Source organism: Sminthopsis crassicaudata, chromosome 3, assembly GCF_048593235.1.
Source record: "Sminthopsis crassicaudata isolate SCR6 chromosome 3, ASM4859323v1, whole genome shotgun sequence".
Taxonomy (NCBI): Eukaryota; Metazoa; Chordata; class Mammalia; order Dasyuromorphia; family Dasyuridae; genus Sminthopsis; species Sminthopsis crassicaudata.
This window is the reverse complement of record NC_133619.1, coordinates 348,342,475-348,361,537: the sequence shown is the minus strand read 5'-3', so window position 1 is coordinate 348,361,537 and position 19,063 is coordinate 348,342,475. Positions and strand designations below refer to the sequence as shown.

The following is a 19,063-nucleotide window of genomic DNA, read 5'->3' as shown; positions in this document are numbered from 1 at the left end:
CTTCCACCCCCCCACCCCCACAAACTGAGACCGAGGCAGGGAAATACTGGAACTTCAATATTTTAATCATTTCTCTCCCGAAGCCGAGGGCGCGCTGGAAGAAGCTTAGAACTGGATCACTTGCGGCTTGGAACTGGATCACTTGCGGCTTGGAACTGGATCACTTGCGGCTTGGAACTGGATCACTTGCGGCTTGGAACTGGATCACTTGCCGCTTGGAACTGGATCACTTGCCGCTTAGAACTGGATCACTTGCCGCTTAGAACTGGATCACTTGCCGCTTAGAACTGGATCACTTGTCCCTTTCTCTTCTTGTCTCCGCCCAGCTCGAAATGCTTGCAGCGCTTGATAGCCAGCATCCTCTTGGACCTGCAGTTGGGCTCCACGCACTCGAGTCTCAGCACGATCTTCTTGGTGGTCTTGGCCTTCTTGCGGAAGATGGGCTTGGTCTGGCCGCCATAGCCGCTCTGCTTGCGGTCGTAGCGGCGCTTGCCCTGCGCGTACAGGGAATCCTTGCCCTTCTTGTACTGCGTCACTTTGTGCGGCTGGTGCTTGCCGCACTTCTTGCAGTAGGTGCGCCGGGTCTTGGGCACGTTCACCATGGCGGCGGCGGCTGCAGCTGCGGCGGCGGCGAAAGAGGAGACGGCGGCAACGGAGTGGCTTCCCAACTCTGCTTCACACAGGACCGGGCTTCTCTTCGGCTTTTCAGCGACACGAAAGACACGGGAGGAGAGGGAAAAAAAGAGTTCTGAGGAAAACGCCACGGGAGCTGAATTGAGCTCTCCGCGCGCCGGCACAAGGCTCTCGGGAAGGAAGTGACGAAGGGCTGAAACGCCTTTCTATTGGCCCGCTCGTGGCGGAAGTGGAATAGGAAGTGGACGTTACCCAGGAGACAAAACGCGCAGAGTGGCCGGAAGATCTTGTGTAACTCCTGACGAAAGTGCGGAAATGATCGGAGGACTCTGATTTGAGCTCTCTTTGTTAGGACGAATGTGCTCCTAGGGGTTTTGTCCAGTTATTTACTCTAATTGGAGCTGCAAAGATTCCTGCCCTGTAGGGCAAGATTTTGCTGATTTGCGACAATTGGTTGCAATCTCTAGCCCTTTGTCACCATGGTGCTGCTGGTTTCAGCCGCTTTGACGGTTACACTGACTGGGATTAAGGGTTTTTTAATATGTTGCACATCCGCCTGGTCCTCCTGATCCGCATGTGGTCCGTGACTGAGAGAGGGCGCCCCCCTTCTCGGAGAACGGAAGCGGAGAGACCGCTTTTTCTCCTTGCCTTTTCTTTTACAAGCCAATTCGTCCAACAATTAATAAATGTTTATCTTGGGTCAGGCGTCGGACTAGTTTCTTTTTATTTAAATAGTTTAATGTTAATTTTTATTCATTTTGATTAATAAGCATTTTTGCTGACTGTCACCCTCCCTCGATGTAGTCATCCACTTTTTTAAAAGCCCAAACAATAAAACCTTTAATACTTATTCACGTAATCCAGGAATACCATTTTCTACGTCGCTCATGACTGCACAAGTATGTGTCTACATCTTAATTTTAACTCCCTCACGTGAGCCCGGTTTCATCTTCATTCTCAGGCTTTTCACAGAGACTTTTCATATAATATTATTGTAAAATTATCCCTGTTTTATAAAGGTATGTCCCATCCACCTTGCTGCGAGAGCATCCATTTCATCATTTGTTATGGTACACAAATGTACGCTCCCATTCATAAAGCACTGGGGATCCAGTCACTCCCGTGGGAGAACACTTGCCCAGTTTTTGCTACTGTTGAGCCAAAAAGGTCCCTGTAAGTTTCCTCTGAGAACCTAAACTTGGCCTAGAGCACTAGAGCAAAGTGACAGCATGACCACAGAGGGACCTTGCCTGTTTCGGTTCTTCCGCTTACTGGGGCATCCCACCTGTGAGGTGCTTCTCAGTTACTGTTTGTTCTCTGAAAACACTGACCCTGGAAGGGCCCCTTAACCCATTCCCACCATTGTATGCATTCTGTTATCGCTTTAGGCTGTGAAAAACATGATAAATCGAGAAATTAACCTAACTGCGTTCTCTCTGCTTCTTCCCCAGCTACAATCCTAAGTAAGCTCTGCCTCGCTTCCTCTGCACCAAATGCTTGGGACAACAGTCCCATTGGTCAGCTAGCTTATTAAATTCTCCATTTTAAAGTTAAACCAGTCTCTACTGGTATTACACTACCAGGAAAAAAGCAGCCATAAATAGTGATTTATGTGATCCAATGAGATAATAACTGGAAAACACCATAGAGTTGGCTCATATTAAGAACTATATAACCTCGTTATTGTTAGTGAAATAACTGTATGAAAGTTTTGAATCTTTTCTTCTGGAAAAGTTTTTTGTTTTGCTTGGAGCTTGGAAATTTTGTTCTGATATTTTCCTTGTCTTAGGTACAATCTGTATAGGATGTTTAACATATTTCCTGTAATCATTCTCCTTTATAAATTGCTTTATTTAAAACAATTGATTCCCCGCTCTCCCTTTTAACAAGGGTAGTGTCAGAAGCAGTATGGTGGTTTGAGGGATGATCTCTAAATCATGACAACAGGAAATTCACCATCCACAACCCAAAATGACTCCAAACCCAGGGAGGGCTCTGTTCACCAGAGTAGACAAAAAATAACCAAGGAATTTATGACTCATGTTTTTTTTTTTTTTTTTTTAATTTGTATTAAGATTTTAAAAGTAGTTGTAATGTTCTTTGTTGGTTTTCTGGAGGTCTAGGGAGCAGCCTTCTTTTCAGTAATCACCACAAGAATAGCCAGGTGTAAAAGTCCAGATCCTTTATTAACTCCTTCACAATCTAGTTTCCTTGCCTGGGGCCCAGGCCAGCCTTTCAGAGCAGTCTTGGTCTCATGGGGGAACAGAAGGACAGGTCTGGCCATTAAGAGGCTGATGAAGATGAAATGAATCTCTCTCTCAATCTCTTTCCAGTCTATGTCTGTCCCTTCTGAGTCTCTCTCTGGCTCTGACAGGTCTTAGTCTCAGTGGGGGAAGTGCAGCAGGCCAGGCCAATCACAGTGCTGTGAGAGGAAGTGAACGAATCTGGTTCTGAGTCTGAGTCCCAGCTTATATTCTCCACACTGAGTATAAACCAATTATTATATCACTAGGGAACCATTATTTGTTGTAAGATAAAATCAATCATACTGGACTTAGAGAACTATTACTCACCATGCTAAACTAGATCACCATTATCTCATCAGTTCCACTGAGTTAACATCTTGTAAGAATCCTTGTTTTAAGTACAAAGTTCTGGCCCATAACAAGTAGCCATTCATTTGCACTGTTTACTTGGGTCCCCACCTGAACTTTTCCATTTTGTTCTCTATATTTTTTGATGTTCTATTAATAGCCAATTTGACTACTCAGATATCACGCATAGAAAGCAGAATTATTTATTAGAATCTCAAGAAGCAGACCCCATCCTGGTCTGTGAGCCAAATTTCACAGCAAGATAGGGCCAGAGCCTTGAAAACGCTTACAGCTTTTATACATTTCAGACAAAGAATCTCCAAAATCCCACCCTCTATATGTTGTGATTGGTCCCATAAGTCTACTGTTTCTCTAATTGGTCAATGGAATGTAGTAGATAAGGTGATATACAGCTTCTTTGGACAATGGAATGCAGTCCAGGCCTTATCTAAAATCACGGGACTGGGGCCTTTAGCTAACAGTCTCTGATCAATATGTGCTTAGTCTGTAAGTTCTTCACCCTTTTCCCACACGTGTTGGGGGGGGGGGGAGTTTGAGAACCCTAGTCACCCTTCCCCCACAGATTTCTTTCCAACCCTTCTCCACCCAAAGATTAAAGGGGACACAGTTTACATCGGTGTGTATGTGTATATATGATGGGATGTGAGAATTGAGGGTAGGAGATCCCCTCTGGTCAGTGCTGCAGGTTCTTTGTGAAAGTATTTGCCAACTCAAAGTCTGGATGGCAAAAGGGAATTTATTTTCACTAAAAAGAAAGCTTTCTTAGTGGGCAAGTGTGAGGGGCTCTGGACCTAGGCCTCCTGAGTGGAGCGGAGACGGCCTGATGTTGGGACCCGCCCGAACCTGGAACTGCCACCTTGGCACTGCTGACACGGCAGGACCTGGGCGGGTTCTGGGGAGGCATCTGAAGGGTTTGGCTCCACCCTCGGGGAGGAACTAGGGAGGAGCCCCGGAAGAACCCAAAACAAAATAAAAGAGCAAATGCGGAAGGGCTCTGAGAAACACTGCTGGCTTGTAACTTCAATAAACATCACTGTGTTCTATCCACCTTGGCTCTCTGTCTGGTGATTCCCTCCTCCTGTCTCAACAAGGAGGGCCGGGGGAAGCCCCATCCGGTCGGGGAAGCTGTTATAGGCAGTCTCTGTTGAGGTTTCCTGTGACTGGTCCTGGCCCCTAACAGGCAAGGTCCTGTTAGGAATATAGCAAAGGTGGGTTATACTGAGAAGCAAATATCTTCACCAGTGGGCAAAATCTTGTTAGGACATTTGCAATGATTCAGGATTCAGAGTTGTCTTTTATCAGCCTTCTGAACCCTTATGCGGGGGGGTTCCCAGGCCCCTCCCCCAAAACAGTTGGAGAGATTAATCTCCATTTTAGTAGAGGGTGGTGATTATGCCCCTGGCCAAGGTCTCCAATTGAATGAGACCACTTTACTTGGGAAGGATGTTGTCTGGGAAAGGTGTTTGAGGCTCAGGAATACCCTTCCCCCAAAAGGGGGAGGCAGTTTCAGTGTCCCCTAAAGATCAAAAGGGACACAATTTACATCATTCTTCCCCAAAAGACCTGAGTTTACATCATATATATATTAGGAATAATATAGTGAATATATATATATATATATATATATGTATATATATATATATATATATATAATGGAACACTAGTCCTACAAATATTGCTGACTGCCACATAAAAATATATTGGTCAGTGATCACAGGGTTTCTGAGACAAATGGTGAGGTACGTACAAGCTATGCCTCAACCCTACCCCTAAACCATAAAATTCAACATTGAGGTGCATACCAGACCACTCCTCAATTCTATCTCTAAGCCATAAAATTAGCATCTCTGTCTTTTCCTAGAAATTTATCTTTTTGCTCCTGGTTCTTTGCTAAACCCTTTTGGAACTTAGCTCACTTCAGTTATAATAAACTTTGCCCCTTGACTTGGAGGCAGGTTCAAGCCTTCCCAACACTGATTTGCAGCCCCAACATTTTGGTGTCTCCTTTTGAACATCAACAGTATGACCACTCCAAGCATTTTAGTGAGCTGGCTCAGAGTATAGAAGATATGAGTTCAAGTTCTGCATCTTATTCTTGTGAACTGGGTAAGACACTTCTGAATACTTCCTGCTGAAAATTTGGGGGCATTAAAGAAGCTTTTCAATTTCCCCAAGACAATCTGGTGTGTTCTCCTATTAAGTCCTTACCCAATATCTTCCTCATTTGCAGTGTCTGTTCAAGAAAAATATACTGGTTTTCCCAAAGTGCAATTTTAATATTTGTGAGACAGATTCCCTTGTCCTTGATGGACAAGTATTATAAGACTAGCTATCTAAATGTTGAGATTGGGAAGGGACCCCAAAAGGTTGGGGATCACAGACCAATGTTGCAAGGTGTCTCAAAAGCATTTGCAGGCTTGAACTCATCTCCAAGTCAAGGGGCAAAGTCTATTGTAATTGTATCACCAATTGAAGCAGGCTAAGTTTCAAAAGAATTTAGCAAAGAACCAGGAACAAGGAGACAAATTTATCCAGTTCTCCATGTCACTGATATGCTAATTATATGGCTTAGAGGTAGAACTGAGGAGTGGTCTCAGGAACTTGGGTATCACTGACCAACAGATTATGTATCTGTCGGTCAGTAATGTTTGTAGGACTATTCTAAGGCCAGAAGACTTTAAAATCATTGACATTGTCAGAACAGAAGCACTCTAACATGTGTGTGGGGGGAACCTTCTTACTGCTGTTTCCCCTAGAAGTTATATTCCCATCATAAGGACAGACTATAATCTGACAATAGAGGTTTTTCATTCACTTGGTTTTGTATATGTGGATAGTTGGACCAAAAGTAATAGAACTTTTCCAGGAGGTTATTCTAGGATAAGAGAATCTGGAAGACCTCACCAAATCTAGAAAATCCTTCAACTTTGGTCCTGGTTGGGCCTCTGATAGCTACGATTTTTTTAAACCCGTTTATTTTATAGTGCTTCTGTTTTATGGGGTAATATCACTCATGATCCTTCATCATCCTCTCTGTAAAATTTAATAAATTAATCTTGCTAAAAGAGTTAACCATCGGTCCAGGGCTCAGGCTCATCTGGGCAGGACACAACCAGGAAGGCCTAAAGTTAAAGAGAGTGGAAGAAAGAACATCTGTCCTTTGGAAATCTACTGAACTATCTAGTTATGGCTCTCCTTGTTTCATTCCTAGAGACCCAGATTACCCCAAAAGCACCAAGTATGTCAACACTGAACTTTGTTTCTATATACATTTCATTTCTCAATCCTCCCACTCAGAAAAATCAGTCAGCACATTTTCAGCATCAAACACTAATACTGTATTGTATTTAATACAGCAAATGTTACTATATTAAGTATGAATCAAATATACAATGCAAAGTGTCTATATGGTTGATGGGGTAAATATAGAAAATATTATCCTTGCCTTCAAAGACGTTTATTCTTACACAAATACAAAATGGAATATGAAAAGTGCATGAGGAAATTCAGATGTACTGCTAGAGATCTGATTGGGGAAAATCATGTGATTTTTTTTGTGGTTGAGAGATCATTTACCTCTTTATTTGGAGATTACCTCTGGAATTCTGTGCATTAAGGTAAGCACCCCAGGACTGCTTATTACCTTTAACTGAGTACATACCAACAACATCCCTGATCTTATCTTGTTGGATTTTTTTTAAGTGGCACTATTAATACTGAGTCAGTTGATGGACAACCCAAAGCAATAGAGCTGCAGTAAAGATAAATTGAGAGAGGGGCAGCTAGGTGGCGCAGTGGATAGAGCGCCAGCCTTGAATTCAGGAGGACCCGAGTTCAAATGTGATCTCAGACACTGATCACTTCCTAGCTGTGTGACCCTGGGCAAGTTACTTAACCTCAGCCTCCAAAAAAAAAAAAAAAAAAAGATAAATTGAGAGCAGAAGCCCATGATCCAGGCAGCTGGCAAAAAGTATTGAAAATATAATCAATAGAGGTTTCATTGGCAGGGACCACAATGGAGAATAATTTAAACTTTTCTGGTTTGGAGATGTTGAAACACAGTGTTGTCCACTAAGTTCTAGAAGATGGATGTAGGTGAATATGAGAGGAGGAGGAGGAGACTGAGGACCAGGTCTGAGAAGGCATAAGGAAAGTAAGCCTGGAACCTGGGAAGAGGAAGAATGAAGTAGAAGCTTCTCAGAAAGACCCCCCAGGCCATCCCAAAGGCAGGCAGTTTTGAAACTGAAATTCAGAAATATCTGCAAAATATTACTTTCTGATTGGTATCAGCATAATCTTTTCCCCAGCAGCACTTTAAGAAAGCTGCAATCTTAATAGAAAAGGAAATGGACACAATGGTATGATGTACTTTTTGGGCCCCATTGGAATATAACACTATTTCCTATAAAAAGGATAGTAACTACTTTAGTATCACTTGCAAAATTGCTTTGTGTCCTACAATTATTTCTCTGGTCATTGTTTTTTGAATTGTTAGGATTTCAAAATATTTGCTTTTGATCCAAACAAAGGCAACAAATTTACTATTATATATATGTGTGTGTGTATACATACATATACATATGAAAGCACAGCAAAAATGTACACTTTTTTGAGTAAATCAATGCAAATCTCTTAAAAATTATTGGTGCTTTTAAAAAGCTATTCTTTTATTTTTTCCAAATACATGCAAAGATAGTGTTCAACCTTTACAAAACTTTATGCTCCAAATTTTTCTTCCATTCAGTTGTGGTCCCTTTAAGAAACTAATCCTTTCAGATGGATTTATTCCTTTCTGATTCCCAGCCCCTCCTAGCTGATGCATTATCAATTCAAGAAGATGGGACCTTTAATTCACAAATCCTGTCAAAAGCATCCTTTTGAATTCCAATAGGAGATCCAGGCTCTCACAATCCCCACTTAGATCTGAGCCAACTTGGGACTCCACCCACCAGCCTCTTTAGCTAAATCTCTCATTATAAAAGGGCCAAGCTGGAGTCCTCTCCTTACAGAGGTTCCAAACATGGCAGCCTTACACCTGGCATGCCAAGGATCTCTGCCCACTGGAACTCTGTTTCTGGTGCCCTCTTACCTCTACCATAACCTTTTACTAACTAAACTTTAGCTTTTCTTTCAAACCCCAACATAAACCTCTTTTATCAATCTAGGTTTTCTGGTCTGTAAATTCCTTTACAGGGGACTCTTACGCCACTACTAGACCTCTCTATCCTTGCATTGAATCCAAAGGGGTTGCAGGTGAGCTCTATTTGATTCCCTATACTCCGAACCTGCCACTAGACCTCAATTAAACCCTAATTTTGTTTAGGTACCCCAATTCTAAACCTCATCAATAGCATGTGCAATTCTTCTAACCATAATTCTATATTTATCATGCTGCATAAGAAAAATCAGATCAAAAGGGAAAAAAAAAAAAACAAGAAAGAAAAAAACCAAGAAAACAACAAAAAAGTGAAAATACTATGCTTTGATTTACATTCAGTCTCCATTGTTTTCTCTGGATGGTAGGTAGTTCTTTCCATCACAAGTCTATTGGAATTGCCTTGAGTCACCTCATTGTTGAAAATAGTCAAATCCATTACAGTTACATACGCTTCTTGCTGTGTATGATGTTCTCTTGGTTTGATTCATTTCACTCAACATCAATTCATGTAAGTCCAGATTTTTCTGAAATCATTCTGCTGGTCGTTTCTTATAGGACAATACTATTCCATTACATTCATAAACCATAACTCCTTCAGTCATTCTCCAATTGATGGACAAAAGGTCAGTTTCCAGTTTCTTGCCACTACAAAAAGGGCTGCCACAAATATTTTTGCACATGTAGGTCCTTTTCATTTTTTTTTTTTAATTTAATTAATTATTAATTTAATTTAGTTACTAAAAAATCAATTTTTAAAAATAAATTCTTTAGGAACTTTGAGACAAACCAACAGGAAACTAAAAAGACTAAAAAAACTAAAAAGGAAATTATCTATGGTTTCTGCAATAAGTTGCAGAATTTAAAAAAAAAAGCTATTTGATATCTCCTTTTAAAATAATTATACTGTGAAAATAAATTGTCATTATTAAACAACAACAACCAAAAAATGTCAGGAGTCTTTATTTTTAATAGTCCTATCCTGAATTTGCATTATACTCTTCAACAAATAATAGTGAAAACTCTTTAAGATCATTGTAATGAGGCATCTGGTTAAGAAACATGGTCAAAGCCTTGCAGTGCAGGCCTTCTCTCCATCTCATTAACCCTACTAGTGATAACCTGGAGTTCCCACTTAGGCCTCAGTCTCTATTGTAGGTTTTGGCAGAGTTTAGGAAATTAGTCTTCTTCATCTTACTTAAATTGAACAAAATAATCATTTATAATGAGCTCAATCTCAGAATAATGAATTCCCAAATCCAAAAACCCTAATGGTTTTTGAAGGGGCAACCTTCTATTCTCAGCCAAAATTCCAAGACACGATTCAGCAAGGATGAGCTAGATGGTATTGATGGTCTTGATGGCAGAAGTAGCAATTCAAAATAAACATGTGACATTCACAATGCCATTCTCTTTGGCCAAAAGTAGATTTATTTAGGGGAATAGATAAGAGGTAAAACAGGAACCAGAAGTGGCAACTATGAAATAAAGTTGAGAGAGCATATAGTTAGTAAGGAAAAAGAAAAATTCTCCAGGGGAATTCAGAAATAATCAGGAGAACAGAAACACTTGGTGAGATGGGAGTAAGCCATTAAAGGGGCAGGTTAAATTAAGCAGTTGAGTAAGGGAAAAGTCACCATGAAAGGGAAGGCACTATGAAGGAGAGAGAAAGAAAAAAATGTCATAGTTGGCTTAGTCCTGAAAGAATTTATCAAAGTTCATCATAAGCAGATTTGTTAGAAGGGAAAGCAAGGCTTTGGAGTTTCTCAGGGAGACCAGAGAAGTAACTGAACTCAAGAGGGTGGGTCCAAGAGCTAGGAATGAACCCGACAGACCACGTCCCAGACCTGTCTAAAGATATGCTAATCAATATCTCAAAAGTTGTTTAAAGGTACACAGAAGTTGGAAGGATAGGCAAATTCCAACCTCACAATCATTCTAGAACAACAGATTAGTCTGGGAATTGGTCTAATAATTGTCAAATGGGCTTCTTACGGACAGAGGAAGATAGTTCACATAAGTTTCCAGCTCAGTATTGCCATCTTTATGCTCAAATCTACTTTTTCTGTCCCAATGTCTTTATTGACCTCAAATATCCCATTTCCAGCTACCTTTTAGACATCCCAAGCTGAATGTCCAGTTAAAACCTTAAACTCTGTATGTCTAAAAGAGAACTAGTTTTTTTCCCCAAAATACTTCCCTCCTTGAACCATCCCTTTTTCTGTGGAGAGCAACATACTCCCTGTATGTACCTCAAGCTCAAAACCCAGCCTGGTGTCAACTTGGATTCCTCGCAAACTCTTATCCCACTCCACCCATCCATCCATCCATCCATGCTGTTGCCAAACTCTGTGATTTCACCATCAAAAAATCTCTCTCCCCGAGACTTAAATCAACTGATGCTGAGTGAAATGAGCAGAACCAGAAGATCACTGTATACTTCAACAACGATACTGTATGAGGATGTATTCTGATGGAAGTGGAAATCTTCAACATAAAGAAGATCCAACTCACTTCCAGTTGATCAATGATGGACAGAGGTAGATACACCCAGAGAAGAAACACTGGGAGGGGAATGTAAATTGTTAGCACTAATATCTGTCTGCCCAGGTTGCATGTACCTTCGGATTCTAATGTTTATTGTGCAACAAGAAAATGATATTCACACACATGTATTGTACTTAGACTATATTGTAACACATGTAAAATGTATGGTATTGCCTGTCGTCGGGGGGAGGGAATAAGGGAGGGGGGGTAATTTGGAAAAATGAATACAAGGGATAATATTATAAAATATATATATATATAATAAAAAAAATTAAAAAAAAAAATCTCTTTCCCCTACCTCCCTTAGTCTCTTTTTACTTCAATCAATCCTCCAATTAGTCAGTAAAATAATGTTCTTTAAATGCAGACGGAGCATGTTTCTCTCCTTACTGAAATAAATTCAGTGTCTTCCGATTGCCTCCAGGAGCAAATAACTTTCCATTCCAGTTTCTTCCATATAACACATCTCAGCGCAAGGTATTCTCTATGACTGACCGGAATGCCTAAAATACAACCTCACAACCTTCTCTGTTAAATTGCAGTGTTTTCTTTCATCACCAAACGTTTACTTCTCTACAATGCTTAGTTTGTTTGCATATTGATTCTCCCGAGAAAGCAAAGTCCTAGTGCAGGAACTGCATTTCACCGGCCATTTATGCAAAGCGCGTGCTAACTGGTATTCCAAGAATGTTGTCACCCACTCCAGTACGCGCCAATAAGGGGAGCTTTGACCTAAAACAAGCTTGTGACGGAATTCCAAAGCATAATTTCGTCGCAGAAATCATGCATTTTGGACTTCCGGATACTAAAACCAAGGACTATAAATAAAATAACATATACTTCGTTCATGTGGCACTAAACTAATGCTAGGAGCAATTGGCTGTTCTTGATACTAAAATATCAGGGGAGAGCGCGAACGCAGTCCCCCACTACCACAAATTATGCAGTCGAGTTTCCCGCATTTGGGGAAATCGCAGGGGTCAGCCCATCCGGAGTGCAATGGATAAGCCTCGCCCTGGGGAAACCACCTTCGTGATCATGGAATCACCCCTGCCAGGTAAGTATGCTCTGAAACACCACGCTTGCCCTCTCCCTCCGCATGCTCACACATCAAGCACACGGTCACCAACACAACACATCCCACACACCGATCTCCAGCCACGCAAACCACACAAATCAAAAAACATTTCCCTTCCAGAAATCTACGAGCTCCGACCCTCAGAACTCCACTTTCCAGGGGGAGAAAACTGGTCAACAAAACAGGCCCACGAGTGGTTCATCTGCATACTGCCTCCCTCTTCTGACGTCACTCACCCAGCCTCCCGGAGACTGCCATCTCATAAGCTATCGCTCTAAGCCACTAGGAGCGAGACAAAAGAAATGCTTTTTTATGCATACATATGAGAATGTATCCTCCTCTCTCTGTGGCGAGAGCAGATTAGTTTTATTTTTCGGTCGGTTTACTATTATGCGGGTCCTCGATTCTCCTCGCTTTTCTCCATTTTTCTGAATCTGTCCCAGTTCAAGCCACGCCTCTTCCCTGAAACCTTGTCCTAACTGCTCCGCCTCCGAACCCGCCGGGAACGCTGGGGCTCGGCTTCCCCTCTCGCGGGCTGTTCGGAGTCTCCGCCTCGGCCCTCCCTTTTCATTTCAGTTTCATTCAATACCTTTTCTGCTAAAAGGTGGGAAGCCCTTCTGAAATTATCCCGTAGTTTTCATATGTTTTGTAAAACTTTTTTGTTATAAGACACAGTCGTAGTCACTTCAGAGAATCTGCTTTTTGGGTCATTAACAGTTGAATATAGCTAGAAAATATGTGAAACTGATTTACCTTTGCAAATGCACACGCACAAACGTGGCCAGATCACAAATTATCCAATGCATCCCCTTCCCTCTTGTTCCTGCCTTTGCCTTTGGCTTTGACCTTCTTTGTCCCAGTGACTTCAAAGACAATCTCTGTGGGCACAGAACTCTCCTTTCTTAAGCTTCCTAACGTATGTAATGTAACGGAGGCTACATCGGAGAGATCTGAGGTTGCTGATGCTAAAGAACATTATCTCAAAGGCCCTGCATCATTAGGTCATCACTCTCAGCGGATGAAATTTTCCCTAATGACTAAATAGTACATAGATGAAGGACTGATCATTCTCACCTAAAAAAGAGGACACTGCCCCAGCAGAAACCCTTTCCAGTCAAAGAACTGCTCGGAAGTGAGAGAACATAGGTCCTTAAGCCCCAAAGCATTCTAGCCGTTTCATTCCTAAGGATACTAACTACATCCGCATTTAATGAGCCTTCTCTTATATTTTCTCTTTTTATTTTTGTTGATCAGAGAGTCATTTCCTAGCACTGCCAACTTTGAGGACAATGAAGAATTGCAAGTTGGGACAGAACCTATTAAGTCGAAATACCAACTGAAAGAAATTATTATTTTTCTCTTATATTAATAACTAATCACTGAATTAGGACTAGGAGTTTCCCCCTTTTTTATTTCTTCATTCAGAAATCCACGCCTGTAGGTTATTCAGGCAGCCTTGAAGTTCAGGGGTGATAATGAGAGGAAAAATTCAGATCTTTCAAAAGGTAAAGAAATTTATTTTAAGTCAATGGATGGATTTTGGCCCATTATGTTACTCAATTCTCCCTTTTGTCTAGATTAGCTTAGAGAGGGTGAGATGAGTATGGTTAAGTCTTTTAGTCTTAGTGATCAGTCACATTCACCATTTAATTAGAATAAGCCCACCTCTCATAATATTCATTCTCTCGTTTGCTAACCAGAGCTGACTCTTCCAAGGACAAATGTAATGTCCGGGCTGGCTTTCTGGAGGTCCTTCAGACAGGCCTTGGTCTCAGCAGGATAGATACACGAGAATGGTCAAGAATAGAGTCTAAAGTCTTTATTCTGGCCCAGTCTTGATCTTAGTGGAAGAGTGCAGGGGCAGGAGGATGATCGAAAATGAAATGTTTGCTGGGTTTCATGAGAGGTCTTTGTTATTCAAGAGCGATCCTGACCAATGACCAATTACTCAAAAACTGTTGCTTCATCTTTTTAAGAACAACACAAAACCACAAAGAGACACATTTGCTTACAAAACCCATCAAATCCTTCTGAGAGGGAAACCTGGAGAGTCTGGGATATTATCACAGAATTACTCCTCTTCCAATGTTGTAATAATCTATGCATTTTTTTTCCTGCAGGAGGTAAGGTTACTTTGTGGGTTCACCAAAAATAATTGAAAAATAGAATTGAGCAGATTTTCCTCTTCAAATAATTTCCTACCGTTAGCACCCTCTAAAGAAATGACTGCAACCAATTACTGATACACTCAGGGAAGAAAGAAAGGCCAAAGGTATAGAATTTACAAGAAGAATATGCTTTGAAACCTGTATAATGTGCTGGGTTGCTCCTCAGATCAGGTTCCAGATTGTAGAAGGGAAAAGGGAAAAGGGGTAAGAAAGAATGGGGGAAGGTTACCGTAGCCCAAAATGATTAGGGGGAAAGGGTGTTAGCACTCCCAAGAGTCCTAGGGGTTCAACAATGATTTGTCACTAGCTCCCTGGACAATGAAGAGCCTGCAATGATAGATCAGGTGGTAGAGAGGGCTAGTCCCACATATTTTTTTATTAAAGCTTTATATTTACAAGATATATGCATGGGTAATTTTTCAGAACTAACCCTTGCAAAACCTTCTGTTCCAACTTTTCCCCTCCGTCCCCCATCCCCTCCCCCAGATGGCAGGTAGACTAATACATGTTAAATATGTTTAAAGTATATGTTAAACACAATATATGTATACATATCCTTACAGTTATTTTGTTGCACAAGAAAAATCTAGTCCCAGATATTAACACCAGCATGGCAATACCACAGCTGGCTAGTGTAAGGGGGAATGAGTTGGTCTTTGGAGAAGGTTTTGCTTAGATTTTATAACTTTTTTTGGCTTATTTGACCATATAGGATGGCAGATTTCATGGAAGAAAGGACATTACATGGATTAGAAAATTAAGCAGAAGAAAATTAAAAAAAAAAAAAAAGAAAGAAAATTAAGCAGAAGAGGCTTCAATTTAATAATACTGCTGCATGAGCAATATGTTCCTTTACAAAGAATATAATTTGTTTAAATTTACAGAAAATTGCTTGGAATTCTAGTAACAAAAATCATAAGTATGAAACATTCTTATATACTTAATGAACATGCACATAGGTATGTGGTAGACTCACTTTTTTTTTTTTTTACTTGTGACTTTTTAAAAATTTTACTTTTGACCACCTTTCACCATAGAATATGTATATAAAATATATTAATTTTCAATTGGAGAATATATTAAAGTCGACTCTGGCCATATAGGATTCACATCCAAAGTGCATGTGGCCTTGAACAAAACAGGTTAAATGCTTGCTTTCTTATCTGACATATTTGCAATTGTTTGTTAGGGGACATATATCAAAGACAGGAGCAGAGAGACAGAAGTCTTGCATGAGATTCCACTCAATTTATGTAGGAGGGAAGGAGACAAGGGTCTTTTAAGGAGTGCAAAAAGAGTTTGGGGATTTCTTAATTTTAAGAAATTTTAACTTCTCATTCTAAGTCATTTTAAGTTCTCCAACCCAGTTTCCTGGGGTGTTGGGGCTATGATTGTAACAGTCTCAGCTGATTACTGCTGGATATGTATTACTCACAAGAATGGTGGATTATTCCTATCTAGGAACCCCCAGCAGCAATATTTTCCAAAATACTCGCTGCTCCAGTAAATGGACATGAGTACCTGTGCCCCAAACCCTTAATTTTATTTATGATAACACTGATCACAGCCTCAACTAATTCAGGAGCAAAAGATAGATCTTCCTCTTATGTTTTTCCTTCTGATTGTTACTGGTCACTGCAGCATCTGTAAGAATGGCCATTGTAGAGAGCAACAGATACTGGTGGAACTCAGCATAAGATATGACACTGCTGACAATGTCTGGTTTGGCTTCCCATCTCCACTTGGGGTGGAGGCCTGACCACCTGTGTTCTACTTGAAACAGAGATACAGTAAAGAGGCATTTACATATCAGTAGCAAGGTGCTTATAGTTAACACTTTCCAAGTGTGCTGTGATGACATAATGGTACTATAATTATTAGCACATGCTTAGTATACTGTGGTGATGTAATTGTACTAAGGTATTTAGAGGCTGAGAGGACTTGAAATAAATGGACTCCCTGTTTCATCACTCCTCCACTAAGACCAAGGTCTCAGGCTGGTCTCAGAGAGCTAGAATGGAGGGTATATTTTGGTACCCTAGGGTGGGCGCTCTAGAAAGCACACTACAGACCATCCTTGAAGAACAATCAATAACAGTAATTTTAGATGAAATTATTTAAGTAAAAACACCAACAAAGAACATTTTTGCTATAAAGCCTGCCTTGTCCTTGAGGAGAGGATGGGCAGGTATCTCAGAAGTACTCTTCTTCTTACTATCTAATAGTATAACTCCGTATTAGGTTTCTCTTGAATCAGGTAGGATCATTTTGAGGATTCAAAAAATGAGAACTTAAGATTTCTTAAAATTAAGAAATCCCAAAGTCATCCACTGAAGAAGTGATTTTTTTTGTGATTAATCATTGACACAGCCAGGGAAGAAAGAGGCCATAGACAGAGAATTTACAAATCATTATTGAAGGATACTCTTTGTTGTGAAGTTTAAGAGACAATTTCTGAGTAGTTGATATTTGTAGCTAATAGATAAAGAATGGCAGCTAAGTGTTGTGATATGGGAGCCATCTGCCAGTGGCTGCTGGAGGTGTAACTCAGACCTGTAGAATGGATCTCTTCATGTAAAAGGATGCTGCTGCTGCTGATAAAAGGAGAGTGAGAGGCAGTTTAGTTTTCTGACCTCTCTCCTCTTCCCTCTTGCCTCCAATTTATTTAATTCCCACCTGCACTTTGCAGCTCCTTCAAATATTATGATCCACAGCTGTGAAGGCTTTCAGATAATTGAACTGCCCCTTCATTTAGGCTTGATTCTTAACAGCTAGGTGGCACCAGCCCCTAAATCAGGACAAACTGAGTTCAAATCTAATCTCAGACACTTAATACTTCCTAGTTGTGTGACCCTGGGCAAGTCACTCAACCCCAATTGCCTCAGCAAAATAAATAAATAAAAACACACACACATATAAAACTTTGAATTGCAGTTTTTCTCTTCTTCCCCCCCCCCCGCGCCCCCCATTTGAGAAGGCATATGTGAAGTTATGCAAAACATTTCCATACAAGTCAACATGACTTGTATGCAAAAGGAAACATAGCTCTCCCTCCTGCCCCCCAAAAAGAAACCTCAAGAAAGTTTTGTTTTTTAAAGTATGCTTTATTTATTCAGACAGAATAGCATTTGTCATCATAAGTCATTCAAACCAGTTTTAGGTTTCATTTGAAAATGCCCTATTATAGTCCTATTCTGCATTTCCTTACAATGCCAGTTCTCTCCTAATTACAGAATTTTTAAAGTATGCTTCAATTCAGACAGAATAGCATTCGTCATCATAAATCAGTCAAACCAGTTTTGGGTTATTGTATTGCTGAGAATAAAGTAAAGTTAGTAAAGATAGATTCCTAAATGTAAAGAACAAAATGCTGGGCAGTCACTTCATTTACAAATGCCCTCAATCCTACTCTGCATTTCTTTACATTTCCTGTTCTTTCCTAATTCCAGATTGAATCCTCCGGCCACGGACCTTTGCTGTGTAAACCAGCTTTAACACAGCTAGTTTAACACATCTTTTCTGATTCAGAGGTCTCTGGCTACGGTTTCACAAACTGTAGTTTTAAAACTGATAGCATGTTTGAGAACAACCATGCGCAAACTTAAGAACTCTTATACTAGCATACTTGCTGAGTTGCAGCCCTGACCAGGTAGCTCCCACGTAGACACAAGATTTGGGAGAGATCCTATGTGTTCACTATCTATACTCTAGGATACTCCAGAAAGAGAGAAACCACATTTCTCCCTAAGCAAATGCCATAAGTTTTTTCAGGGAACGCAAGTAAACAGGCAAGTTGACCAAATTATATCTACGTCGTATATTCCCAGTGCTTGCTCACTTCCCCTTCAGACCACACAACAAACACATGAAGAAAAACTCAATAGAAACAAAAAAGCACTACCTATAGCAAGCGCATAAAAACAGACTGACAAAGGTTTGTTCTAACTTTTTGAACCGCATGATCCTCCCAGAGGGAGGTGCACCGTTCCCGGAAGTACTGCAATACCGGGTCGATGCGTGGAGTGGACGGAGCAAGCTCCTATTCCATCTCCCTGCTCCAAAAATCCATTTAATATATTGTCCTCGGATAGAGGACGTATCAGATATTAAACTGATAAGAACAGATACTACACTTGATCTTAGCCAAAAGGCCGAGAAGCGATAACCAACCTCGCCCGCGCTCACCTACCCCTCGAAAAACACTACCCTTTACACACGCGGCGACAAAACGCACTTCCAACAAGACTCACCTTACTCCCACAACTCTCACAACACAACATACAGCTCCAACGCCACTCTTGCGCGCGCTCACACACACTCCAATCGCCACAAACGCGCCACAAAGCAGAACTTTGTCAAATTCTAGCGCTTTCGTCGCAAGACAAACCCTTTTCCTGACACCCAGAAAACCTTGCTCACTCCGACGCTCTTCATTTGCATAGCCCTCCCACTTGCGCAACCGGCCGACCAATGGCTTCCCTGAGGGCGGTGCGAAAGCGCAGAGAGGGCACCGAAGCCAGAAATTTTCGTGCACACACCTACAAGATTTTTTCGCCTTCCTTTTTTCTTCCGCCCCTGCTGGTCGCGGAGAAAACCACCTCGCAGAAACAGGAAGTAGAGCCGGCGCCCCCTCACCAGGCGGTGAGTTCTGGGGAACTTCCCAGAGCCCTCCGTTACTGGCTCCCCGAGTGCCCCACGGCCTTGTCACATTCCCTGAGCCGGGCTCGGGGGATGGGGGACTGGGGGAGGGAGGACGGCAGTTCCCTACGAGATGGGGAGCTCCTGGGCAGCAGCAAGCACGTCCCAATCGGGATTTAAGACAAAATCTGTGATCAAAACTGATGAGGTAACAGGGAACCTCAAAATG

At 41.2% G+C, this 19,063-nt stretch overlaps 1 protein-coding gene and 2 non-coding genes across 3 annotated transcripts; all 3 read right to left on the bottom strand.

The window, feature by feature from the left end:
* Nucleotides 1–44: 44 nt before the first annotated feature.
* On the bottom strand, nt 45–826 carry LOC141561727 (large ribosomal subunit protein eL42). Its single transcript, XM_074301671.1, has one exon. It carries the CDS (start codon nt 600–602, stop codon nt 282–284), a length of 321 nt encoding a protein of 106 aa, XP_074157772.1. The 5' UTR covers nt 603–826; the 3' UTR covers nt 45–281.
* Nucleotides 827–11,851: 11,025 nt separating this feature from the next.
* Nucleotides 11,852–12,015, bottom strand: LOC141565228 (U1 spliceosomal RNA). The gene has a single exon (XR_012488907.1). It is a non-coding gene; the product is annotated as a U1 spliceosomal RNA (small nuclear RNA).
* A 6,153-nt stretch (nt 12,016–18,168) lies between these two features.
* LOC141565303 (U2 spliceosomal RNA) lies at nt 18,169–18,359 on the bottom strand. The gene has a single exon (XR_012488976.1). It is a non-coding gene; the product is annotated as a U2 spliceosomal RNA (small nuclear RNA).
* Nucleotides 18,360–19,063: the final 704 nt, after the last annotated feature.

Coding starts and splice junctions, on each gene's coding strand:
- LOC141561727 (XM_074301671.1), bottom strand. CDS start 602: ATGGTGAACGTGCCCAAGACCCGGCGCACCTACTGCAAGAAGTGCGGC.